General features: G+C 39.5%; 1 protein-coding gene and 1 long non-coding RNA gene across 2 annotated transcripts in view; one reads left to right on the top strand and one right to left on the bottom strand.

Annotated features, from left to right (window-relative positions):
* The window catches only part of SLC9A9 (solute carrier family 9 member A9), a 592,279-nt gene that overhangs the window by 297,863 nt on the left and 267,104 nt on the right, over positions 1-27,312 (bottom strand). The window contains exons 7-8 of the mRNA XM_037843226.1: positions 22,906-23,044; positions 18,402-18,507 (exon numbers count right to left, since the gene is read on the bottom strand). Of these exons, the coding sequence (XP_037699154.1) occupies positions 18,402-18,507; positions 22,906-23,044 (245 nt within the window). The remainder of the gene's footprint in view (positions 1-18,401; positions 18,508-22,905; positions 23,045-27,312) is intronic.
* Positions 64-26,685, top strand: LOC119539564. Its single transcript, XR_005217905.1, has 3 exons — positions 64-327; positions 18,284-20,159; positions 22,681-26,685. It is a non-coding gene; the product is annotated as an uncharacterized LOC119539564 (long non-coding RNA).

Genomic DNA, 27,312 nt, shown 5'->3' with positions numbered 1-27,312 from the left:
GGGCTTCTCATAGCCAGTGCCAATGACTTTGATGCATCTTATACTAAATGCTGGTGTATTAACTCGAAGGCATTTTTTTTCCACTGTGTACCTTGGGGATCCTGAAGAGGCTCATGTCATACCATAATTTAGTGTTAAAAGTCATGAGTCACAAACCCAAGACAACTATGTAAGTTTTTTGTTTTTGTTTTTTTTTTTAACCCCTGCCAATGCTTCTACTTGCTAAGCAAGAGAAAGAGAGAGGTCCTTATTTGCTCGCATACCTCCTTGGCAAATCTGGTGCTCCATCTTCTGCTGCAGAATAATCTAGGTGCACACTCCCTGAAGGTAAGCTGGTCTGTTCTGTGCACTTCCTACCAGCACGTGTGCCATTGTCTGCCCCCAGCAGGCTGTAGCTTTATTCTTAAACCACCATTCTACCCAGCTTTAAATGCTACATGAAGACACATAGGCACTAGATGTTTCCTGGGGACAGAGACGCAGCAACAATGTGACAAATGTGGTATTTGTCCCTGGGCTGTACTATTCTCTGTGTTTTTGTCCCCCGGGCTGGGGTGGGGATGGAGTGGGGGCTGCACTCTACTTTGGAATAAAGATTAGAGTAATTATGGAAAATTGGGCATAGAGGAGGGCTTTGGGAAAAAAAATAAGATGTAAATATTCTTCAACTCAGATGAAGGGGATTGAATGGAATTTTAAGCAGAAGAATCTTTCCAACTAAAAACACTCATAAATTAATGCTGATGATTCTTAAGAGTATAGAGATATGTGAGTTGCATATTGACATTTCAAATGAACCTGCAATAAAGAATTTTAAAGAACCAAGTGTATTTTTTACTATGAAGCATGTATGCTTTTACTTACATGTTGGTTATTTTTCAAGTTGGCATTAGATAAAATATTGCTAAGACATGTTTACATAATACAAGTGTATAGACATTTACATTATTTATTTACTTTTACTATTATGTTTCAAAATTTTAAGCCAAAATAATAAAAACTAAGGAATTTTGTCAAGAAATAAATATTCTGGAGGCATTTCTATAGATTTTTTGTAAGTGTTCAATTTTTTAGCCGCTCTTCAAAAATTCTTAGGGAAAATGTTTATAAAATATATTTTACTCTTCAAAGAATTTCTATTAAAAAACAACCAATACCAGGGAAGCTTTTAGGGTGCTAAAGCACTTAAAGTACTTCGAGGCACTAGGAGATTGCTATGCATGCTGCTTTGTCAACAAATGTTTCTCTTTATTTAAAAATGTGATTTTAGGTGTCTCTGCCAGTTCTGTAGTCTGTCACTGGTTTTCCTGGGTGAAGTTTAGCTGACCCTTGCACTGTTCTGGAACCGTTTTGACTTTATATTGATCCTTGGAGAATTAGTGGGGTGGGATGGGGTGGAAAGTGAATAAATTCATTCTGAGAACAAGAATAGGTAACAAAGAAATTTCATAAAGGATAGGGAAGGGGATGAAGATTGGTAAAACACCTACCATGGGTCAGGAACTGTGCTAGTTTCATTCATTTGCATTATCTTATTTATTTATTGCATTGATTTATTATCTCAAAACAGGAGTATCACAGTTAACCGACCTTCTTACCATCTTCCCCTTTCCAGTAATGTTATCTCCATTCTTCCTGCTGCTCAGGACAAAATGTTGGGCTCACCCTTTACTCTTACTCTCCCACTGCACATCAGCAGTCTTGTTGGTCCTTCTTCAGAACTTACCTGGTACCCAACCACTTCTCAACACCTCCACCCCTAACATCCTGTCTTGTCCGGATTATAGGAACAGTCTCCTAATCTGCCTCCTTACCTCCATCTCCGTTCTTGACCACCAGCTCCACAACCTCCCTGCCCCCCAATACCCAGTCTATTCTTCACCCAGCAATAGAGATTTGTTTGAAACAACTCAGATCATGTCAGTCCCCTGCTTAAAACTTTCTAATGGATTCCCATGGCTTAAAAATCCCTGCATGATCTAGTCCCACTCCCTTCTCCCCCCAGCTCCCTGACCTCATCTCCTACCACACTGCACGTGCCACACACATACCAAGCATGTTCCGCTGCAGGGGCTTTGCACTTCTGGTTCTCACAGCTTGGAAGGCTCTTCTGCAGACATCCACATGGCTCTGCCCCTCCCTTCAGATCTCTTTTCAGGTGTTACATTATCAGAGAGGCCTTATCTCTCCTCTCTATAAAAATTATTCCCTCTGATCATCTTCTTCCTGCCTATCCTGCTTTGTTTTTCTCTGTACTATTTACTGCCACCTAGCATTTCGTATGTTTGTGTGTTTATTTTCAGCCTTCCTGCCCTGTGATGCAAGCTTATTGAGGGCAGGGGGATTCATTGGTGCTTATCCTTTAGAGCCGCACTGGGGACATGGTAGGCATTCAGAGTATTTGTGGAATAAATAAACCAACATTCCTATCCTCATGTTACAAGAAACTGAAGTAATTTATTCAAGGTCACCTTGCAAGTGGCAGAGCTGAGATTCAAATTTAGGATGTCTGGCTCCAAAATTCCACAGACTCCCTGTGCTTTTCTGCCTGTATTAGACCATCTGTGAATGTTGTATGGTGATCTTAAGCCATCTAAAAACATCATGTCTGAGATTTCAGGATAATAGTCAGAGGTTTAATGACAAAGATTACATATCTGATCTGGCTGGACTTCTCACTTGAGGATATTTCCCCCAGTACCTCCATCGTTCTTTGTTGCCTTGCCCCCATTAACACAATAACAGACAATGTTTCCTCCAAATACATTTTCAGTTTTGTGTGTATGCATATGTCACAGAAGCAACAAACAGTGAAGAGTGTGCCTATATGACCAAAGGCTTGGTGTTGTAATTAAAATAAAATAAAGTTGATATGGCCTTAGTTAGCATACATAATCTTAATCACAGAGCTTGGCAATTAACTAATTCACATAAATTACTGTAATTAGTATGACTTTTATAAGCCAAAACATTTTAAAAATATCTTATCTTAAATACATCTATTATCTTCAAAATTTTCTGCCATCTACACAGACTGAAACTGGGCAGTTTCTGTGTTGCAAATGTACATTTTAGTTGTCATTACATTTTTACACACCCATGACTCCTAGTACTGATTGTGCCACTGACAACTCTTTAAAATGCTCTGGATCTCAGCTTCTCACATGCAAAAAGGAAGAGGGAGACCAAGTGTTCTTTGGGCCAAACCCACCCTCTCCACTTGCTCTATGATCCTGGGGCTGAGTCTCTGCAAATCACAGTTTTCCTTTGCCAGCAGCCTGTGTTGGGCTCTGTCAATGTGGAGCACCAGAGAGATACTTGCTCCTTCCTATCTGCCTGCCGACTCTGTCAGCTGTATCTCAGCAATGGTTCTTCAGTATGGCTTTGACAGTGGTTCCAACCTCGTTTGTTGTTGTTGTTTTTACCCCTTGCACTTCCAGAACTGGCTCCATGGCACACCCTAGCGACAGCAGCAGCAGGGCAGTGTCCTCAGTGGTCTGGGTCCTAGCTCAGTGGTCTTCTCTGAGAAGCTTGGAGATTCTCTTCCCTTTGTTCCTCCAGTCCTAGGGTTTGCACTTGGTTCCTGCAGTTACTACCTCTGTGTTGCCTGAATGGCCCCCTTTTTTCTTTTTTGGCTCTCCACCACCTGTTAACCTAATTTCCTGCATTAAATTCTGCCTGTAAAATAGCCAGGGTGGTTTCGGTCTTCCTGACTGAATTCTGACTGGTACTCTCTTGCATCTCACTTCCCATTCCCAATTTTGACAGTGCTTTGAAACCAATGAGGCCTTGTCATTTGGAAATAAGATCCAACCTGCATCCTCTCCATTTATAACTGGGAAAATGGAGGATGCCAGTAGCAGCTGAGATGCTGTGTGAACTCCCAGAAGACTGGACTTAAGCTCTTTTCAAGTGATGTGTGTTTGAGCTTTAGATGGGGACAAACGGCTGGGGGATGGGAGAAAGTTAGACCTTGAACTAATAGAGAGGTGTGGCTCAGACTTGTGACAGTGTTTTCTGATTCACAGTCTCACAATCTTTCCAAAATATGAGCGCTTTCCCACAGTGGAATGGTTGCCTTGAGGTGTGAGAAGTTCCCCACTGTTTGAAATGTTTGGGCTGAATTATCATCTCTCAGAGCTATTGTGGAGAGGATTCTTTTCATGTGGTAGAAGTTTGGATTTCTTTTAATTTCATGGGTCTGTCATTTTCCTGAACATTTTACTATTAATCCACTAAGATTAACAAATCCACCAATTTCCCTCATTTAGTCTATTTTGTTTTTTAAGTTCAGGCCAAGCAAATAATACTGGTTCCAAATGAAACCTTTAGATATTTTGAAGGGAGGCAGCCTAACTTTCTCAAAAAGTAAAGACAAGGTAAACTTACAGACTTCTAAATGTTCTTGGTAACACTGACCAACAACTCTTTAAAAGTAAAAAAATTTAAACCTATGTCATTAGCATACCCTCTAAACATAGACTTTATTTTTTTTTTTTTCAAATCAGCTATGAGGTTTAAAAATGAACTTAAAACTTTCTGTGTAGAAAGGGATATTTTGAAATCTCTAGACAACAAATTTCCAAGTCAAAGGACATTGAAAATGGTGAATTCTGATTTCTGTGGTCTAAGCAACAGTAGCTGTTCACCTCTGAGTGACACACTTGCTTTTTTCTCTCCCCTTTTCTTTCTCCCACTGCTGCTGTTTCTCATCCCTCTGTGTTTGCCCATTGTCTTCACTCCTGGGCTGTGCTTAATTCACAGCTTCTACTGCTGTCATCTGCATGCATCACAAGCCACTTTACCCCATCTGGAAGCTCAACTGTGGCCCAAGAATCTGTAGCTTAACCTGATTAGGCAAGAGGGATTTTAGAACTCTACCCAGGGCTTCTTGGAATGTCAATGTACATTCAAATCACCTGGGGATCTTTTTAAAATGCTTTGCTAGTTTTGAGGTGGGGCCCAAGATTCTGCATTTTTACTACCAGGTGATGTTCATATTGCTTGCTGGTCCTTGGACCACACTTTGAGAAGGAAGTCTCTGACCAACACTTTAGTACTGAGTAATAACTCACCTTTGCTATGGCTTGGCTTTGGCCTTGTATGGTCATAAAAAGAGGCTTCTGCCTTATTCTTGCACCTTTAGTATCTAGGGACAAGTAGAAGACAGTTCCATAGGACCAAAACAATTTTTGTTATCATTTTACTTTGGCTTACAAATTTTTTTTGCTAACTTAAAAAAATTTTGTGCTTTATTCCTCATTTTCCTTTATGTAGATTTCCAGAAGCAACATAGGTATATGAAGAAATTTTAGTTTCAGGGATTGATTATCCATTAAGGCCATTTGAAGTGTTTTGAATTTTTTCCATAGTTATAATATTTATTACTTATTTATAATCCCAGCAGAACTAGAATGTGAAATAAATTACTTACATGAGATAAAATTAATGATTTATTTTACCATTAAATGGCTACAAAATTTTTTGCCCCTTCCCCCTCAAAGAAAGCAAGCAGATCACATCTTTTGATCACAATATTATAAAATTGGAAATTAACAAAAAATTATAGCTAAGTTGTGTATGCATTTTGGATTTTAAAATAATTTCTTTTCAATGAAATTGGGGTTGAAGATGAGACCAAATTTGGAATTTCATATTACTTAGAAAAAATAACAATGAGTGTGTAGTGCATTCCTTATGAAAACTGATGGGAAAAAGCCAAAGAATTATTTAGAGGAAAATTTATAGCCTTACATGTAGTTTATTAGGTAAAGAAAAACCAGCTTGAAAATAAATGGAACTGTTTGCGTCAAGACACTAGACAGGAGACATAAAAATGAATCCAAAGAAAGTAGAATAAAAGCTTAATAAAGAAAAATGGGAAAAAATAGCAAAAAAGAACATAGAAAAAAACTCAAGTAGGTCAATAAACAAACAGTTGTAAAACAACAGTATGAGCCATTGCCCTCAGCCCCTTGGGTCTCTCTGGTGTCCATTCTTCCTGGCTGCCATTCTCTGGCTGTGGCCGCAGATAATATCAATGGGCCCCCTTTCTAAGACTCAATTTTCTCATCTGGATAGTTCCCACCTGTCTCCTAGGGCTGCCGAGAGTATAAAACAAGATGGTGGATATTAGAATATTTATAAACTGAATACTGATAAATACGTATACTCTTTTCCTATAATTAGAAGAGGATGAAAGGAAGAAGTCATAACAAGAAGAATAACTTGGGGAAACACAATGACAACAACTGTCCTATTTAAATAGTTCTTGAGGGATGAAATGCAAAACATCTAGTAAATGCCACACATTCTATGCCCTAATCAGTGCCTGCTGTCTTCACTGCCCCTTTAGCTGCTGCCTTGAGAAAACCTGGTGAAAATGCACTCTTTCCTCCTAGTAACCCAAACAGACAATTATCAGCGATATCACAGTTAAGGTATCACACTTCTGTGAGTTAGTCTGGAGAAATGCTATTCATCCACTCAACTGCTATTTAGCTATTGAGGTTGTACACTGAGCACGGCACTGGTCCTGGCTATGGGGACACAAAGGATGAATAAACTTGGTCCTAGACCTCAAGCAGCTTATCTCTCCAAACAGCGATAACACGTACACAAAGATACCTAATATCAAGCAGAACATCATGAGTGACAAGAAAATAGGAATTCTGAGAGGGAGAGATTTATTTCTGGTTAGGAAAGATAGGAGAGACATGAAGAAAGTTTTCCTGAAGGATGCAGAGACCCTTTGGGTCTTGAAAGATGAAAGGAATTTGGGGGTATCAGGTCAGGGGTAGAGAATTCAGTGTGAGCAAAAGAAGAAAGGTAGGAGACTATGGGGCATGTATGAAAAACCTATACTTTACCAGTATGCTTTGGGTTTTGATCTGTTACAGGTTAGGGAATAAATAAACATTGAATGAATTAATTACCATTTTTCTAAACACAAAACTTAGTAGCAGAAACAACAAATATATTCGATATGAAATTCTCAAATTATTACAAGTAGTAAAGCATTTATCTAACATGTTTTATTAGTTCTAGTATTCATAAAAATTGGAAATATGGAGTATCTAGTAGGTCTATCCTTTGCTGGCAAAATATTAACTTTGTTATCTTTCCCAGCAATAATAAAATCTGATCATTCTGTGTCCATCTCTGCCGGAAAAACAAGGAGTCATTAAATGCAACTATGTTGCACATCTAAGATCGTGTAGTTTATGGGATCCTATGGCAATGATGAAAGGAATCAAGTACATACATCTGGGCCCACATGGAGTGTAGCATGCTTAAAAATATCTGGAGCCTAAAATAAATAAGGAGATCTAAAAGAAATCAGTAAGTGTTCTAAAGAAAATAATGAGACAAATTTCTGACTCATGTTTGTGCACAAGATTGCCTTTCGGTGTTTCCCCTGTGAGATCTCAGCAGTGGACAAGGTCCCCTAAGGGCTGGCTGCAGGGACTCATTTATGCAATTTTTCAACAACTAGAACCAACACTTTTTGCCACTAGCTAAAAGAGCTGCTTTGAGAAGCCACAAAGAGGCACACAGTTCAATTCAAATTAATTGGCAAACAAAGAAATTTAGGAACCAGCATGAGGAGATCCATAGTTCTTTGGGAAAAATAATGATTCTATTGGCAAGTAAATTCTTTCCGGAGACAACAAGTTTTGGAGGACAATTAACTCCTTTTGGTTAACAAAGTACCATTTATACTGTTCTCCGTGTTTCCCGCTCAGAAAGCATTAGTGCCCACTAAATATTGTATATATGTATTTACATGCTTACATGATCAGGGTTCAATGTGTGACTGTGAATTATGTAAAACTTGGGATATCTCGGGTCTTAGTTCTGACACTTAAATAGTTGGATAACTGCAATTTAAACCCATTCCCTGGTTGATTGTTTTCTCCTCAATACAATAAGGAAGATGATCTGCAGTAGCGGTCTTCAAAGTATAAGGCACCCCACTGGGGGACTGAAGAATATATAAGAACTTCATAATTTTTAATTAGTATTTTGTGTTTTCTAAAGTATGCAGTAAAAGGACGCTTGCAGGAAAACGGAAAATAAATGTACATGTATGGAGGTGCATGGTAAAACTATTCTTTTCTTTCTTTATCAACAAGGTAAATTCTGGCAAATCCTGCTCTAGATGATCTCCAAGTACCATCCAATTTTAAACGTCTGGGATGTGAATGATTCACTCTTTACATTTGTTTCAAAGCCCGCATATAGAATTGAAGAATTGCATGCGGTTCCAACATTTCATGCAGACTTTCTGTCAGCTGAATTACCCAGTGTCTCCCTCTCGACCCAGATCTCCTTAAAGGCAAGATTTACAACTTTCTTGTTTGTATTGCCTCCTAACCCTGTTACAGAGCCTGGCAGATGCCCAGTGTTCAAATGCTCATTTTTCAAAGGAATGAATCTCTATTTTAAGAAATACGTATCTGTTTTGAAAAGAGAAAACGAGGGTTAGTTTTTGATCCTCACGTCCAAATAGAAGTTTATGTGGATTTACTAGTAGCGTTGGTCATTTTCTTCTAACATTTAAATGTCCTTATTCAAGAATATTGTCACCTAAAGTCTGTGCTACTGATAGCATTATTCACTAGTTCTTTTCCAATTAAAAGTTGATGAAGCCTTCAGATACAGAAAGTGAAAAATAAACGCCTGTCACATGGAGCATGATTTTCTTTGACATTAAATGCAGATTTGAGGGGTTTCTAAGACTGGAGAATACTGCATTTTTGGAAGGAAATATTGATTATATCATCAGAACACACGGAGAACAAGTGAGAAAGAAAAAAATGTGTCTTGCTCCTTGACTGTTCTCTATGGAAGTTTAAGGTTGATGAGCTCTTTTTCCATGCCACACTTTTATTTATTTTTGATCTAGTAAAAAGAGACATTTCTGACAGGCTTCCTACCACCGCCACTGAATGTGAACCTGGAACTAGGAAGTCAAAGATTTAACGAAGTGGAAAACTCCTTTAGGGAATACGAAAGAATCCAAGTTTCCAAAGTACAATTACTATCTAGTTCATCATATTTGGCAACTCTATAGTTGGTAAATTAGTCAAGATATGTGGAATATAATAACGTCAATATAGAAAACATCATCAGTTTACGTTCCTATTCCTGGTTTCTCCAATGCAGAGAATAGACATGCATTTCAAAGAGTGACTTCATGTCTATATTCCACAATTTCTAAATTTCCATTTAAAACAAAAATCCCTGTGTAGATTCTTCATAATGTAGTAATGAGTATTTATACAAATTAATTTGTAACCTGGAAAAGAGCAAAAAAAAAAAAAAAATGCTTTATTCTCAGATCCCTGACTTTCCACCTCAAATGCTGGTTTTCATCAGGCTTACCACCTTGCCCTTGTCTCTTTCCGTTTTCATTTCCTTGGAGTCAACCAAGACATTTATCCCTATGCCACCTAAATCTCCAATTAATCAGCAATCTTGTCCCAGAAGTCCATGTCAAATGCCTGTTTTATCTTTCCATGTGGATGTTCCACACTTGTATAGAATGTAGAAGGTCCCAAATAAACTAAATATTGAGTCTCCTTTTCTACTGCATGTTTTCATCCATCTGTATTACCCATTTTGATATCCAGGGACCTAGGATCAAATCAATCCCATTTTGTCAGAGGGACCTAGGGATTGTCCCTGACTCCTCTTTCTCCTTCATCTATATGCTTATTATTTGTGCCACCTATCTTCTGACAATTTTCAACATGCAGGATATGGATTCTTCAGAAAGAAAGAACAGCTTTCAACTTTCTTTTTTTCCCTACAGCTCCTGGCACCATGAGGAGATGTTAAATAATGACTGAAAACATTTACAATGAAGAAAGCAGGGATAAATTTGTCCAGTACTCAAGTTACATGTGAAAGGTTGTTTGAATATTGAAATGATGAGCTATTCGGTTCAAGAAAGTGCAGGTGTCAGTTAATGAGTTATTATGCGAGAACATGTACTTTGCACCTGTGTTTATTGAGATGGCACCCAGGCATGTTTGCCCTCGGTTCAGTTTGTTGGTTAACTAATTCCCTTGAGAATTTTGGGTGCCTTTTACTACAGCTGGAATCTCTAAAATTTTGAACCTCCAGTTTTATTTTTAGATTGGAAAACACTCAACACATCTCTTTTGTTGGTGAATCAAGCAGATAAGCTAGATTCACATGGTCCTGTCCATCGAAAAGCAAGAGCAGTTTTAACCTAAGAGACGTCAGCTAATGACAGGTACTTAGATGTTGAAACTGGCCAGATTTGTTTTGAGAAACAATTCAAACTACATCCTTCCTGGTGATTTATTTACTCAGATTCAGAAACATATTTTCCATTCAGTCATGCAATGCATCAGTGGCAAGCCAAGTGGGACGCATTCACTTTTGAGCTAAAAGCCTTCTTAAGAGTTTCAGACCAATTTTTGCCAAACTGAGAGATAATGGAGATGAGAAGTAATGAGCTATTTTACTCAAATCCAGTGAAATCTCAACAGGTCCTTTGATAGCCATTTCATTTGGAAATCTTTCCTCCTTGCCTATTGTTAAAAAAGAAAGACTTTTCCAAGTTCCCCTTTCCTGCTTGCTTATTCTTCAAAAGCCTGCCAAGAATTGACCTGATGGATAAGCTGGACCTGAGCTTCCAAGTGTCAGCTTTTCCTTATCATGACAATGTAATTCAGCCCTTGTCATTTGAGACCAACAGGAGAACATATGTGAATGATGGGATTGAGATGAATTAACTGTTTATATTGTGTGTTGCTTGTGTGTGCTGAGCTCTTCTTTGTTTTAGACATCTTGGTCAATTCCTTTGTGAATGAACCAGTGTTAGTTGTTTTTACCATTCTATGTTTTAAAATTTTTTCTGAGTCTCTTATTCTCTAGTATCAGACTACAAAACCCAACAGAATTAATTAATAACTAGGACTTCTTTTTTCTTTCAGATTTTAAATCTTCATTTTCTTAGATGGAAATCATTTTAAGCTGAGTAAATGGCAGGCTATACTGTTCAATTTTTGATGAGAAAAGGAGGTATGCCAATGGTTCCCCCTCCCCATCCTTCACCTACAATAGACATAAAATATGCCCCAGGAATCTAAAAACAGAAGCTGCCTTTATTACAGCAGTGTCTGGAAGCAGGGGAGTCATTAGATGCAACGTCAGTGTTGCCATTAGAAATCTAACTCTTTGGGCGTTTAATGACAGTCCCTGAAAGTTTGCTTCTGGCAAAAAGCTGACCCCCAGTCTCAGCTGGGAGATGGATTATAATAATGAGTTTTTGAACAACCTGTCCAGCTGTGTTTTCTGGTTATCTTTATCAACTGAAAAGCAGCTTCTATGACAGGATTCAATTCCATTAGAAATTTTGCTATAAATGATACTGCAGAATTATTTCCAATACTCAATTTGAAATAACAGCTCAGTAACCTAATGACTTTTAGAAAATAGGCCTCTGCACAAGGAAAATTCTACCTGATCAGAAATTAGGTGTGCCTGTGTGGTGGGAACCTCCTACAGACAATACCTCAGGTCATGTATTTACTCAAAAGCCACATTCTGTATGTATAATGTCCTCCCATTATGAAATAATAAAATCCCTTTACCCTAACAGTGGGGAAAGTGGAGATAGCCATTATTAGGATGACTTATTCCAATCCCTCAGCAATCCGCAGAAGAGCCAGAAACTAGAGACATATCCCTCAGTGGCTGATTCTGTAAGTAGGGCAGACACATCCACACACACTCTCTGCTTTCTCTGCTCTCCCAGCCTGTGAGGTCTTCCCAAAGTCTGCTCCTATCTACACATGCTGTTCCCCTGGAAAGGCTTCCTCTCACTTGCATTTTACCATCTTTCCTGCCTTCCCAAATGAAAGTTTTCTCAAACTGCACTTGTATATTCCAATAACAGAGAACCCAACTTATGGGTAATAGAAATGCCATCCTTCATTTGCATGTCTGTAAGCCAGTTGTTTCCATAAAACCAAGTTCTTCTATGTGACTACTGAATATTTGCAGGTGCAATTTCCAAGAGACTGAAATGAGGCGGCTGCAAATGTGGCCCTTGAAGTAAAAGATGATGAAAATAAATCAAATGATCATCATCAAATTAGTAACAACTGGAAGTGAAATCAGAAGATGGGGTAATGAGCAATCCCCCCCACACTGAAGTGTTCGTAATGAATCTTATAAGAAGCCAAATTAAAAAGGATAATGAACACTGTGCCAACTGTTTTTAAAAGCTTGATTCTTTTTGTCTGTCTCTTAGTATGCACCTGGCATGAGATGGTCCCAAGTATCCTTGCTTAGAAGCTGTGTTGTGTTTGAGCCTCTCTTTCCTTCTGATACGTCACCAAGTTATGAGGTTTCTTTTGTCAAAACCTCACAGATTATTCCTTCCTTTGTATCATTTAGGTTTCTTTATTTACAAGCAATAGAAGCTGACTCTGGCTAACATAATCAAAAGGAATTTATTGTCCCAGGCATGATAACTCTCAGAGAGGAGACACCAAGACAGCTCCAGGGATGTGGGTGGCAGGAATAGACAGCCTCAGTAGGACTCTGGTAGACACAGGTGCCAACAGTTATTCCTCTTAAAAGTTCATATCCCAGGGAGAGAGTGTCTCATTGGCCTTACTTTGGATGTCCTCATGCTCCTTGGCAGGGGTTATCACCTTGGTTAATAAGAAGGTATCTCATGGAGGAGGGGTAGTTTTCTAAGTAACACCAGGACAGTCTTACCAATGAAAATGAGAATGGATGCTGGGCAGCCAAAACCAACACATGCCCACCAAGTTTCTCTAGACAGGGGTCTTGACTCCTCATGCCTACATGTCCTTATTTTAAGTTAATTGAGAAAATGATGTTGCTCATTAACAAAAGCTGATATATAGATCTGCTCTAGAATATCCTGGCCAGTGAACATAAAGAAACGTCAGAATTATTACCAAGTGCAGGGCACTCACAACCTTGTAAAGCAATCTGAAATTCATTTTTTGGAAGTGTTCCTTTTGTTGAGCTACAGTTATGCATTACATTGCTCAAGATATTTACTGAGTGCTTACGATGCTTCAGCTATTTTGTTGGGGCTGATAAGTCCCTTATGGCCCTGACAGTCTAATATGCCTTTTGCCCATCAATCTTAATTCTATGCATCAGCTCTAGTTCTGCACTCCAGAACTACAGAGAGTAAGTCAAATAGCATATTAAAATCTAGACGCAAATATAAAGACAATAACTGGATAGAAACTGTAAGGGAAGAAGTTCCCATTCATTATAGCACCCAAAGATATAAAAATAGTTAAAAAGACACTTAATAAGAAATTTGTAGGTCCAATGTGAAGATGACTATAAAAATTTACTGAAGGCCATTAAAGGAGACTTGAATAAATGGAGAGACATAACATGCTCTTGGATGGGAAGACTCAATATAATAAAAACATTACTTTTCCTCAAATTAATCTAAAATTTTAATGCAATAACAATCATAATCCTAAAGTTATGTTTGGAACTGAAGAAAGTTATTTTCAAGTCCATCTGGAATAATAAATATGTGAGTGGAGTAAGAAGCTTTTGAAAATTGGGGAGGGAGGATTTGATAGCTAGATGGTCAAATGAATTGTGAAGATAAAATAATGAAAACAGTGAAGATCCAAAGCCCTGTGGAAAATAGAAAGCCCAGAACATGCATATACTTGCATGTATATATACACATAGACATTATATTTTGAAATTATAGGGAAAGGTTGAAGGGTGTCAGGAAAAGTGGATAACGATCTGGGGGTAAAAAACCAAATCCCTGCTATACCCCACACCTCAAACTAAAACAAATTCCAGATGGATTACAAATCAAAAACAAAACTAGACAATTATTAAAAGAAAATATACATAATCATTAATAAAATCTTGAGCTTTCTAAGCAGAATGAAGAAAGGAGAAATAAAATTGACCATATAAAACTTGAACATGTTCACATCAATTCATTTCCTTACTCAAACAAAATTTAAAACATTTAAAAGATAAAACAAAAAATTAAAGAATATTTATAGCCTACAAGAAAATCCAAAATTAATTTTCTTAATTGATAAAGAGCTCTTAAAATTCAATGTGACAAAGGTAAGCATCTAGTAGGAAAAAGGACCAAGGGCATTAACAAGTAGTTCACCAAAGAAGAAATACAAATAACCAATGACATGTAATTAAAATGCTTGTCTTCACTAATAATACAATAATGCAAATCAGGATGAAATGGAACTTGATGATTATCAAATTAGCAGCTATTAATATGAACGGGATAGTGAAGATGTAAATAAATGAGTACTTACTTACATTGTTGTGGAGGGTAAAAAGGGATACAAACTTTCTAGAGGAAAATTTGAATAAATTTCTCCCAAACCTTAACACTTTAGCCTCCCTATTAACCCAGAAATGTTATTTTTAGCAGTTATATAAATAAAAATCTATACATTTAGCCATAAAGATTATCATCACAATAAAATAATATCAAAACTGTAAATGATCAAAAGGTTGGTAGAATAAATTATGGCAAATTTCATATAATATAGTACTAGGTAGCCATTAAAAATAATATAGAAGAATATTTAATGTCATGAAAAACATTCACCAAATGTTTTTTTACTTTGTTGAGTGCAAAGAGAAAGTTACTTAAAAATAAGAAAATCAAAATTGCATATTTGTATGTATATGTATGCATATATATATTTAATTAAAGTATGTGAATATGTATATAATTAGATAGGTACAATCAAATAATAATAATAGTTATTAATGGGCAGCAATAATGGGCAAATAAAGATTCTAATTTTATTTCATTTATGCAAATCTGCATTTTCTAAATTTTCCACAATGATTTGTATCACTTTGGTAGTAAGTAAACAAAAAGTGGAAAATATCTTTTTAAAAACATGTACTTTGTTTAAAGAAACAGTCTCTCTCTCTCTTTTTTTTTTTTCTTCTTCAAATGAAATCTCAAGTGAGAATCCAAGACATAGAACCAATAAATGGGGTGGTTTTTGGATGAAGTAGGCATGGCAGGCTGTACAGGGTGGAATAGCTTTCCCCCCAAATTCATGTCCAACTGGAACTCAGAATACAATCTTATTTGGCAACAGAGTCTTTGCAGATGTAATTAGTTAAATTAAGAGGAGTTCATACTGGGCAGGGGTAGGGGGCGGCTAATTCAGTGACTGGTGTCCTTATAGGAAGAGAAAACAGAGGCACAGACAGACACACAGGGAGAGCACCACGTGACAACGGAGGCAGAGGTTGGAGTAAGGTAGCTGCAAGCCAAGGGATCCCAAGGATTGCTGGCAACTGCCAGATAGGAAGAATCAAGGAACAGATTCTTCCCTAGAACCTCAGAGGGAACACGTCCCTGCTACTTTGATTTCAGACTCTTAGCCTTCAGAACTGTGAGAGAATACATTTCTGTTGTTTAAGCCACCCAGTTTGAGGTGCTTTGTTACGGCAGCCATAGGAACTGAATACACAGGTCTAGAGCTTTGCTTACTTGGAGGGCTTCACCACATGAAAGTCCTGGGCTTTGGGGAGGTCTGCTCAGCAACCACTGCATTAGGTTCTCAGCATCCCTATCACCCACGTAACGCACTGTTAGTGAGCACACACAAGGCTCCAGGGTTGCTGGTTACCCGACAGGTAAATCATAAACTTTGTAATAATCCATTTTATTTTAATTCACTATATTCACTGTTGCAGATCTATTTATTAGGCACTTTTAAGGAAGTTTTCTAGGTTCTAGCTTCACATCACTATAATTTACCTTTGTACTAGTACTAGTAGGGTTTCATTACTACTTTGAAATGCTCTTACAGAATTATAATTATCTACCACATCTTCAGAGTTTATTGAAGATGGGTAGAGAAATGACCACATGAAGAATGGGTTCTATTTTCCCTGAACCTATTACTAATAAGTTGTCCATTATGATGTCCCAAGTCCCTTATACAAGAATGCATGTGATAAATTCCTCTAAAATTTTAGTACCAGGGAAAAAGTTTGCCCATTTTTATAAATAAGTATGGCTTCCTTTTACGATGCTATATTATTCATGTATAATTCATCATGTTTCCCTTTTGGCCTTGGCTGCCAGAATGCTCAGAGCTATATTTATTGTCAAACCACAGCAACAAACAGCTGACTAATTTTGCATAAAAACTCTACCCTAGAGCACTTGAGTGTTTACCCTCAACTAAATGGTCCCATGATATATGTGCCTCACTTTATGAGTTGTCTCAAATTCAATTTAGAAATAGATGAGGAATAAATCATAAACAAATAAATAAAAGCATATGAGTAATTTGGACTAAGCAGGCTTGGTCTTTGGCAATAGAAAATACTCACACCTAGCCTTCAATTTGTATCAAATCCCTGTGGGGCATGTTGTCTAAATCTGGAGAACTGCTCTGGGGTGAGGCTGCTCCTGGGTGCAGCCATGGGCATTTGGGCCTTTCTGACGCTGAGGCCCACACTGGCCTTCACCCACTCCATCTTGCTGCCTCCCGAGAACTGGTCTGCATGGCATCAACTAAGGATATCGGTTTCAAAAGGATGATAAGAGAGCAAGGTGCAGCTAAAGTTCTCATGGACTGTCACATTTAAAGTAGCTAATTAAACAAGATCTTACTGAAATGAACCAGAAAATAGACAATTTTCACCACAGAAATGAACAATCCTTAGGCAGAGTTGTGAGTGTATGTGTGTGTGTGCACGTGTGTGTGTGTGTTTATTACAATATTCAACAGTAGACTAAACGTATTAGCTGGGCTAAGATAATTCTCTACCTTTCTGGAAGGTCAAGTATTTATTCTTATTGTTAACCTTACTTCGGTCATCTTATAATATATTAAGTTATATTAAGTGCTGAATAGTTGCAGAATGTGGAGGAAAAGGAACCGAAGTTGTTATAATGACTCTGGTGTAAATGGTTTGTCTCTGTTACTGCATTTAAGGGACACTAGAGGTTTTTTTTTCTTTTTTTTTTTTTTTTTAACTTTTTTGGAATGTCTGAGTTCTTAATAACATGCTAATGTTCTAGCAGAACGGAACCTGTGTTGAGGTAATTTGGATCCAAAGCCCAGTAGGGAGGAATCTGGAATGCAGTCTTGATGGCAGAGTCATAGAACTGGCCGAGTGTCTTTCTGTAACAGCCATAGACAATCTCAGAGCCTATGGGGATAGCTTGGCCCCTGCTTCCCTGCCTAGAGCTGCTTAAAGCAATAGGTTAACACTGCAAAAAAGATTTGCCATGGCATTCACAAGAACAATCAAAACCAGCCTAGGAGCAAATCAACCAGAAAGCTCCTGGGGACCCAAATATCTTCCTACTCTTGGGGGCCTCCCTCCTATTCCACAGTGCAATTCCATTCAAGGTAGCAATTTCATTCATTCAGTACCCAAGAACCCAGGGAGGTAGCCAGCACAGGCTTATGGTACTGTCCACCAAAGATACACCTCAACTTTTACTGTGATTTAGACTTAATGCATCACCTACTAAAATGCAAATAACAAGGAAGGCATACTGTGTTACCAGTTTACACTTTAGAAGGGGATTCTGACGGCCTGTCAGTTAAGATGTAGGGATCCAGGATTGAAACCTGGGAGAAGCAGGGAACTAGGCCAAAGGGGAGAAATGGCTTTGACATTTTGCTCAGATTTGCAGCGATTCTTCTATATGGAAAGGCACCCAATCATTGCAGCTAAACAAGTGCAAACTCATGCTGTTATGGAAAGGCAACTGATTGCTCAATCCAGATCACGGGGTGAGCAGCCCTCCAGACCTCGGAGACGGTGTCTCTCTCTGTCAACTGCACCACCTCAGAGGTCCCTATAGATAGACTTTCTGTGGTAAAAGATACTAAACTGTAGAGCTGCCATATTCACTCTTTGTTTACTGAACTGCCACAGAGCGTATGCAAAGATTTCAAACACTGATGTGTGTGGAAATGTGCACATGCTGGAGAGGCTGCTTACATTGGTGCCTGTTTTTAACCACCAATGGCAAGTCACTGTCCTTCTCCACAATGCTGTTGTGTGTGTCCCTTCACACAGAGTGGAGACTTCCATTTGTAAAGTCATCCATCACCTCAATGAATCGTCCATTTGTAGATCTCAACATCCCCTCCTGACCAGAAATGAGAGAAGAGGAGATGGCATTTTGAATACTTTTTCTTATGCCATTTTGTAGAAAATGGATGAATTATTGTTATTTTTTTCTCCCCAGGGTACCCAGAAGCAGCTGATTCTGACACAGTCTTCTCTAAGACAGACTTCATTTTCTCTCCTCCTGGGTCGGGGACACACACTCACACATCCAGCTTGCGGTGTGAGGTGACACTGACCTGTCAGGCCGGCGGCCTCGGCAGACAGGAAGGCGCTCCAGGACAGCAGGAAAAACAGGCCCGTTTCCAGCATGGGGAACTCGCACAGTTTGGTAAATTTGGTCAAGTGACGAAGACACGTTAAGGGCAACAGCAACTGCTTTTACAGCTAAATTTTATTTTTGGCCGAGGCAACCTAACCCGGTGACAGTTTTAAAGTAAGAGAATGGATTTTTAGGCCTGACTGGGAGGACACAACTCTCATGACGACCTACTTGAAGGCCGACATAAGCACTAGGCTTCACTGGGGCTGAAAACTGCCTTGGAAATCCAAATGTGTCTTCAGAGAGAGAGGTGCCTTCCTAACAGGATAAAATCAGCTAACAGTGGGTATAAAACCTCCAGAATTGAGTCCAACCCCTGGGGCGTGCTCCTCAGGAGAACTGTAGCAGATATGGGAAAATAAAACCCAGGAGAGCGTGGCTGGGGCGAGGTGCTGTAAGGGCATCTACACCCAGGGAGGCCACTGGTCCCTGCGGAGTCCTAGCCTGAGGGCAGATTGCCTTGTAGAGTCTTGGTTCTTGGGGATGGAAACAGGATCAGAAGAGCCTTCACATTCTGGGACAGGGAAGCTGCCAATGCCTGCTTGGTGTAAGGAGGATGGGGAAGAAGGTGTATTATTTCTAGGCCAGGCGAGGTACCCTTGGGCAGGCAATGATTCATTTTGGCCAGGATGACACTTGGTCAATAGTCTGCAAATTGCAAATAGGACAAAGGGATAGTGATCCAAGTTGGGCAGAGAATGGGTTATGGGGAGATGATCAGGAATACATGATCGATGGGAGAGGGTTACATAGCAATTGTGTACATCTGAGGCAAAAAAACCCATACCCTGACAAAGAAGGAGATGTTATCATGTTGCATTTTTATGTTTCCAGAACAAAATCTACAGAAAATTCCACATCAAGAGATGGATAGCAGCAGGCAGTGAAGCAGAAGTTTAAATTCTGGGGTGGAAGATCTGGGTCTGAGTCTTGACTCTGCCAGTAACTGGCTATGTGATTTCCAAGCACTATGTTAACCACTTTGACCCTCATATCTATTTTCTGTGAATTTGCAATAAGAATATTACCTGCTCTCACTGTGGGAAAGTAAAATGAAATGAAGTAAGTTAAAAATGTTTTTGTAAAGTTTTAGAAAGCACAAAATACTGAGAGACAGGTTATTGTAGAGGTTAGAAGTATGGGCCCTAGGAGCAGAATGCCTGGATTCAAATTCTCTATAAAAGGCTGGACAAGTCTTTTGACCACTCTGTGCTTCTATTTTCCCACCCAAAATGGGGCTAATAATGCAGCCTGTCTCACAGTTATACAAACCAGTTAACATGCATTAAGTACTCAGAACAGTACCTGGTATGCACACAGCAAGTGGTATGTAAGCTTTTCTATTGCTGTGATTTAAATTAATTTGTTCTGTAAAATATTTTTACTGGAAATGGAGCCAGTAAGGATCTGGAAGCAATTCTTAATCTGGAGAAAAAAATGTACTGCCGTCAGAAGTTTTGTTTCTAGTGGCATTTCCTCCTCTGAGTTCCCTCTTCTAATTTGTTTTATACAGAAGGCTCAGGCCAGTTTGAGTAACAGGATCTCAATCGGCAATAGAACACTCTTTCCTTTTAACCTCCTCCAGAAAGGAGTTCAGTTTTGGGTCAATGCTCAAGCCCATGCCCAGAGCCCAGGAGCCTACAACCTGGAGAACCTTTGCCTCATTTTGTACCAGGTACTGAAGTTATCATGGTGACAGGGATGACATGTACCTGCCTACTTCACAGCCTGTTTATGAGAGCCAGTTAAAGCTATCAGTGCTGCATGATCTATCCGGGATACTATACAAGCTCCTCTTTCTTCTGTCTCTATATCCCTTCTTCCACGTCTAATCCAATCTCATGGCAGACTTCCAATCTCCAGGATTTTTTTTCCCTTCTCTTATCAAATTGCTTACTTATGATTTCATAGCTTCCCCTCACATCACAGACAAGTTGGTTCTGACTTCAGTTGCTGTACCTCATGCAGGCTCTGGAGCTGGACAGCCTGGGTTTGAATCCTGGCTCTGTAATGTCCTGGTTGAATAGCATTTTCCAAGTTGTTTAATTTTTTGTGTCTGAGTTGCTTCATCTGTAAAATTTGGATAATAACAGTATATACCCCCCAGGGTTCTTATAGAAGCTGAGACAAGCCAGGCAAAATGCTCAGGGTAATGTTGGCACCTAGTAAAGTTCTCAATAAATGTTAGATGATATGATTATTATCATGCTCATTATCACTGATGTGTGACTCAGAATGAGCTACTCAACCTCCTTGAGCCTCAGTTTCCTCATGTGTAAAGTGAAGACAATACCAACCTTGCTTATTGTAGGTTTGATTCAGATGAGGAGACACATATAAAGACCCAGGCACCTGGCAGACATTCACTAAATGTTGCTGCCATCATTATTAGCCTACTCTGAACAACATGTGACCACTGAATAATTAAGGGGCAATAGGAAACAGTGATTAAAAGTACAGCCTGCCTCTAAGTCCTCACTCCCTGGATTCTGACTCTACCACTGACTATCTGTATGATGTTGGGCAATAGATTACCCTTTCTAAGCTTCTGTGTCTGATATCTGTCTGATATGATCATTGTGAAGATTAAATGATGTATTGCAGTACAGCAAGGAGCAAGGAGCAATGAGCCTGGCATATCATAAATACTGGGTAGATTACTAACTATTATTTTTGTTTGACACCAGTCCCACCTTTTCTGACTTGCTTTATTTCGAAAATGGCAGTGCCTTTGATTCTCTCCTCTTTATCTGTTCTATCCAGCCAATCATTACATTGTAGAGATTCTTCTTTCTAAACATCAGTCTCCTTCCTCCTGCTTCCTTTCCAAACTTGGTGTCTTTCTCCACAGTTCATCATCACAGTTCCCCCTGATTCCAATCCCTCTTCTTTGATTCATCTTACATAGCAACTTCACATTTATGTTTAAAAACAGGACTTTCAGCTTGTCACTCTCCTGTGCAGGGACCTTAGCAGCAACTTGTGGGCTATAGAAAAAGCTCAGATTCCTTTGATATACCCCTGAGATACTGCATATGCTGTCTCCCATCTCATCTATGTCCCCTCATCTTACATTTTTCACCAGCCCTTGCCCTTTGGTCCTCTCGGGAACATCCACCCATGTGCCATATCAGTCCCATTTCTATGCCTTAACAAATGCTGGTCTTCCCTCCTGAATCACTTACCACATAGCCTTTGTCCATATCTTACCTGTCTTTCTAAGCCCAAGCCCCAATCTGCATATAATCCCGCTTTTCAAATTATTTTCCAGGATCATAAGGTTGGCCAAGAGTCTATCCAGATATAATGCCTGTATCATTCCAGATGCAATGGCCCCACCCTCTTTTGAATTTTTACAGTGCTAATAACTTGGCTTTGGCTTTGACAGTCACTTTCTGCCAAACTCTTAGTCTCAAGAGTATATCATGTGTCTCCCCAAACTTATCACTAGTTGAGGGAACGGTCCATGTTTTTTTGTTGTTGTTTTTTGTTTTTTTTTTTTAATTTTCAGACTCTTCTTAGAAACCCTTAGCAGGATCTAGCCTTTTAGCAACTGCTCAATAAATCCCTGGGCTGATCCTCAAGGAAAAAGAGCCCAACATTTTACCCTTCCTTTGGCTGGGGCCCAGACCCTTTTGCATCATCCCTCTTCCCCCTTTCCCAGTGTCTTTGGTTCTTGATCCTTTGCTCTGCGTCTTCTCTATAGCCTTCATTCAGTCCTCACTTGAAACTGACCTGACTTTCCTCCCCAACTCTGAGTCACTTTTGCTCCATTAACTGCTCTAAGTGAACAGCCTACCAGACCTGCTTCAACCTGAGGACCCTTCCTTCTCTGGCCCTGTCCTCTTGGGCCTCTACCCATTCCCCACCCCCTACTGCAAAAGAAGGGATCTGACAACACAATTGCTCAGATGTGACACAAATGTCATTTCTGCATTTCTCTCAGGTCCCCTTCTATAAGTAGCTCTGAGTGCTTGTTTAAACCCACAGTGATCTTTGGCATTGCCCTACCCTGTGAGTTAGAGACTGACAAGCTTGCAAACGAGGCTGAGTATACCCACTTTATTACTCCCAGTCAATCCTGTCTTATTCCTGACCTTGGATCCTTAGTTTTTCCTTTTGAATCTAACATGGTCAATCCTGATGCCCTCTGCTTTTTCTAGTTGGCAAATTTTAAAGACTATTTATGATCCTAGGATCAGCAGTGCTAGAACTGGCCTTGAACAAGAAGAGAGCCTGGGTCCCTCTGCCTTTGGGACCTGTGCCTCCAGCGATGAATCAGAACCAAGATGGCCCCAGGGACACCGTATCACACTGGAACCAGACTATCTCCCCTCAAGTTTGTTCACCCTCAGTAACATTCCTTGGACATTACCTGACTCTTAATGGTCTCTAGCTTTTGACACACAGACAAAGGATATCAGGGCTGTGACAACAGCATATGCAGACCCCATTGCAAATGAGCCAGCGAAGATTCCCAGGAAATTCCCCACGGACTGGAAGAATGCTGCAGCATCAAATGCATTTGGATTCTCCTTGGGACTGTAAATGGATATAGAACTGAAAAGAGAGGAGGGTGAAGATTAGTCAGTGACTTCCATCTTACAGCCCAAATACCAGAAGTCAGAATTTAGTCACCATTTTTGGGGAAGACACCTTTTCCTGTAACATGGGTCCTGTTTGGAAGAGTTTAGAGGAAACTTATTTGGGAGCAGGGGTGGGGGGCAGAGTTATAGAAGTAGAAAGCTTTCCCCTTCCTTATAGTTCAATCCCATGACATCCATACATTGCTGCCAGTCACTAAACATTTTTATACTGGAGGAGTTGTAAAGAATATTGTTTCTGAGCAAACTAGACGTTATAGTATGGTAGGTGTATAAGGAGTCTGCTGAGAAGATAGATAGCTGTGAATTATTTAGTGACCATATGTCTTCAGTGCTGTTATATATTCACAAATGCTCCTGATAAAAAGTACACTTTTATGGCCTATGCACAAATGGGTGATACAAATCACTGAGTGCACAAAATATTCTGCCGTGATCTTGTCATAAACCACAAAGCATTCCTCTTCTTCAGTGTAACCCTTCAGAAACAGAGCCCTGAAGGTGTTCAGAGCATCACAGTCTTAAACCCCAGGGAGAAACAAAACCCTCATTTTCCCATGGAAACAAATGGCAGCAGCTGCCCGATGTCATCTTTTATACCCCAATTCTGGTGGCTGCCAGAATTTTTCTGTACAGAAAAAAATCAATCCACCAATAGGCAGTCTGCTCACTTAAATATTTTTGAGGATGTCATATTTGCTATGTTTTTTTTAACCAGGGCTTTGAATCTCAGTGTGCTAATATCAAGGACAAGGAATGCCCTATTTTAGGAAATAAGAACTCTGTAGGACAGCATAAAACTAACAGATGTGCTAGAACCAGTAGCTTTTGGGAGTCCAATGAGGTAACATTTCAGATTTTTTTTTTTTTTTTTTTTTGCAGTTTTTATTTAAATATGTGAAATCTTTAAAACTAATCAGGAAAAAAATCAAGAATTTGGCTGTGGGCTCTAGAAGGGAAGTGGTAGCAATGTAGAGAGCAAAAAGTACACTAGACAAACCAAGTTGAGATTAGATTGGGTTTTACACAGATGTAACTGAATCTTTTATGGCTTGGGTGACTAGAGCATGTTAACTCTCTGACCTGACTTTCTGTATCCAGAGACTAGTTAGGAGAGCACAGGGGGAGTAGATTCCAATTCTCCTACAGCAAGACCTGTAGCATAGAAAAAGGTAGTTTTAAATGTTCTTAGTTCTTCGCTCAATGTCTTTAAACCCCTGAAGTAGGCCAAACACTTCTGCTTTGATCCTGTAATTGGATAAGGAAGATGAATGTGGATCTTGAATGGAGCCCTGAAATTTATGTGAGAAAAGGACTGCCTTTGAAGTGTTTTTCTTTTTGTAAAGTGTTGTGCTTTGCAAAAACAGAAAAAAAGAAAGAAAAGAAAACCCACACTTGGGTCCTTTGTATCCGACAGTCATGGGAAACCAGGGTGTCAAACTCCATGTCATTATAAAACCAGGTGCCCCAGGCTGCAAGGCTTGTTTGTTTCACATTGACATTCACCAGCACATTTCTTCATTTCAATGAAGAAACAGCAGTGGTGAGAAAACATTCCATCTGCATTCTGCCTTCCAAGCCAAGGTTTTGCATCGTAACACAGCCTTGTATATAATTCTGCTACCTGTTGATTTGGACCACAGACCACCCAGGGGAGGAGGTCCAGGCCAGAAGACTTATAAAGGTGGGTGGAGGTGAAATCACTCAGTGCCTTCAATCTTCTGTTAGGCATATATAAAAGACCTCATATTTATATAGTACTTCTTTCACCTATCATAACTTCATTTGATCCTGTATCATCTTTATGAGGTACACAGCAGGTATTGTTATTTCTCCCTTTCTTTCTTTCTTTCTTTCGTTTCTTTTTTATAGTAAGATAAACTAAGGATCAGAGAAATTGTGTTCAGCCCAAGATACACAGCTATGAAGTTCAAAATGTAGATTTCTTGTTTCTTCTTTAAAAAAGTGATATTGTTGGAAGGAAAACAGCCTGTATCAGGATACTTGGGTGACAGTGTCAAATTGACTATAAAGGAAAAGGGAGTTCAAATAGCACATCTTTTATTTTCGTGTCTGGGAATGGAACATGGCGAGCACCCCTCTGTATGCAGGGTAAGAGCAGAGTTCATTCTATGGAGCAGCAACAGCCTCCCCTCTCCAGGGAGGACTCGAGGCTTCTCAGGGAAACCTGCCTTCATGCCTGGCTTCCTCTCCCAGATCTTAAGTTTCTGCTGGGCTTGGCTTGGGTCTTGTTTCTTCTTGGATGCCCAGGACATAGCCTGGTGCCTGACACATGGCAGCCTATATAAAGGCTGAGAGAATGGAGGCAAGACGACTGGACAATTGGAAGGAAAGAAAGAAGAAATGCAGGAAGAAGGAAGGATGGCAGCTTGAAAATGCTAGTCATCTCTTGAAATGAATCATCATCCACAAAATTTTTTACTGGGCATATAGTGAGTACTTTGAGGGTCATCAATCCAAGCGTAAAGGTGATACTTGATCTTCTTAACAATGCATCAAAAAATTGACACATGTCTGTATGGTCTTTGGCAAGTTACTTAATCATATTCAGACTCAGTTTCATCATCTGTAAAATGCAGATAATAGTTTTTATCCCCAAGCAATGTTGTGAGGATATGAGATATATTTAAAACATGTATTTGTGTCTTGTAAGTTGCTGGCCCATTCACTGAGTGCTTAACATGTGCATTTAAAACAACCACTCACTGAATCCTATCGTCATCATCATCATCTGCGAAGAATTTCCACGAGCCCCCCAAGGATGGAAACCAGAACACTGAATCAGGCCTGGGTTCCAATTGTGGGCAGATGGGGCATGGCTCGTCTCCCAGCATACTAAACTTCAAGGTTGCTGGAGAGGAATTGGTCACTTTTCCGTAAGAACAGCAGGATCTCCTGGGAGAACAGACACCAGGCAGGCACCCCAGGGAAGTGGTCACTGGACTGATGCTAAAAGATTGTCACTTTTAGCAGCTCTTAGCTGGGGGGATTAAGGCAGGAAGAGTATCCCTAGCAGCCTGTATAGGAATCTGTTCCCAGGAAAAGGAACAGGCCTGGAGGCTCAGCTTGAGTTGCATCTTCTCCCTTTTGGTGCATAGCATTTTATAGGCAAAGTCCTCCGGCTTCTGGTGAGGATGGAAGCCAAAGAAGGAGGAGACCTACCACATGAGTTTGCACCTCCCAACATTTTAGGAAGTCGTTTCTCCAGGTCTAACCCCTGGCAAACTGGGTATCTCCTTAGACTCTCTGGTTTTGAGATACATTAGACTTCTGGGTTGGGAAACGACAACTACAGAGTATATATTTTTTTGGAAACAAGCAGGTGTGGAGTATTCAACTTCAACACAAGGAAGGAATATCATTGTTCTAGCAACTTCAGTTCTTTGGACTTGAAGGGCAAACACCTCTTCCCCTCCCCCAAGGGAGATTCTTGACCCATTAGTGAATGTAGATGCAGGAGAGGAATTAGATTTCTGTTAACCTGTGTGGTGGTCTTTTGGGAATATTCTGGAGAGAACTGTTTGTAGCACAAGCTGGTGAAGAAGGATCTACAATCTCCAAATTTCTGGTAAAGAATCTTTGAGTTGGATGGAACCAACATCCTAGAAAATGACAAGACCAGAAATAGACAGTGATGTTTAAATATTCATCTCATAAATTTGAAATAAGTCTGAGTTATTGATTCATTCTGTTCAGGAATAGATTATTCAGCAAATATTCCTTTGAAAATAGTGTATTGTATCCATTCTCAGAAATAAATACATGCAGTCTCTTTTATTAAAATTTCAAAATGGGTGAAATATCCTAGATTCCTTTCATGAAAACAACATGAATAAGAATCACTTTGTTCACTGTACTACTCATGATTCACAGACACTATTGTGACGCCAATGTTTCTCAACGACCCACCTTTTCATCTATATGATGTCCCTTCAGGCAACGGGTCTGCCAGTTTACCCACTTTATTAAGAGCAAAGAATCTGAAATCTGGGTGCAAATCTTGGATCTGCCACTTACTGGCCACATGACCTTGAGCAAGTCACTTAATTTCCCTGTGCTTCAGTTTCCTATAAAATAAGGATGATAATCATTGTATATGTCATAGGATTACATGTGTTAAAGTTTTTATAAAGCACTTGAAATGGTGCTAGATAAGCATGCTTCTGCAAGCAACCCACCCCTGATTTCTCTTAGGCGGAGAAC

Source organism: Choloepus didactylus, chromosome 1, assembly GCF_015220235.1.
Source record: "Choloepus didactylus isolate mChoDid1 chromosome 1, mChoDid1.pri, whole genome shotgun sequence".
NCBI classification, from domain to species: Eukaryota; Metazoa; Chordata; class Mammalia; order Pilosa; family Megalonychidae; genus Choloepus; species Choloepus didactylus.
Note: the sequence above shows the minus strand (reverse complement) of the source record. Positions and strands in the feature narration are given on the sequence as shown.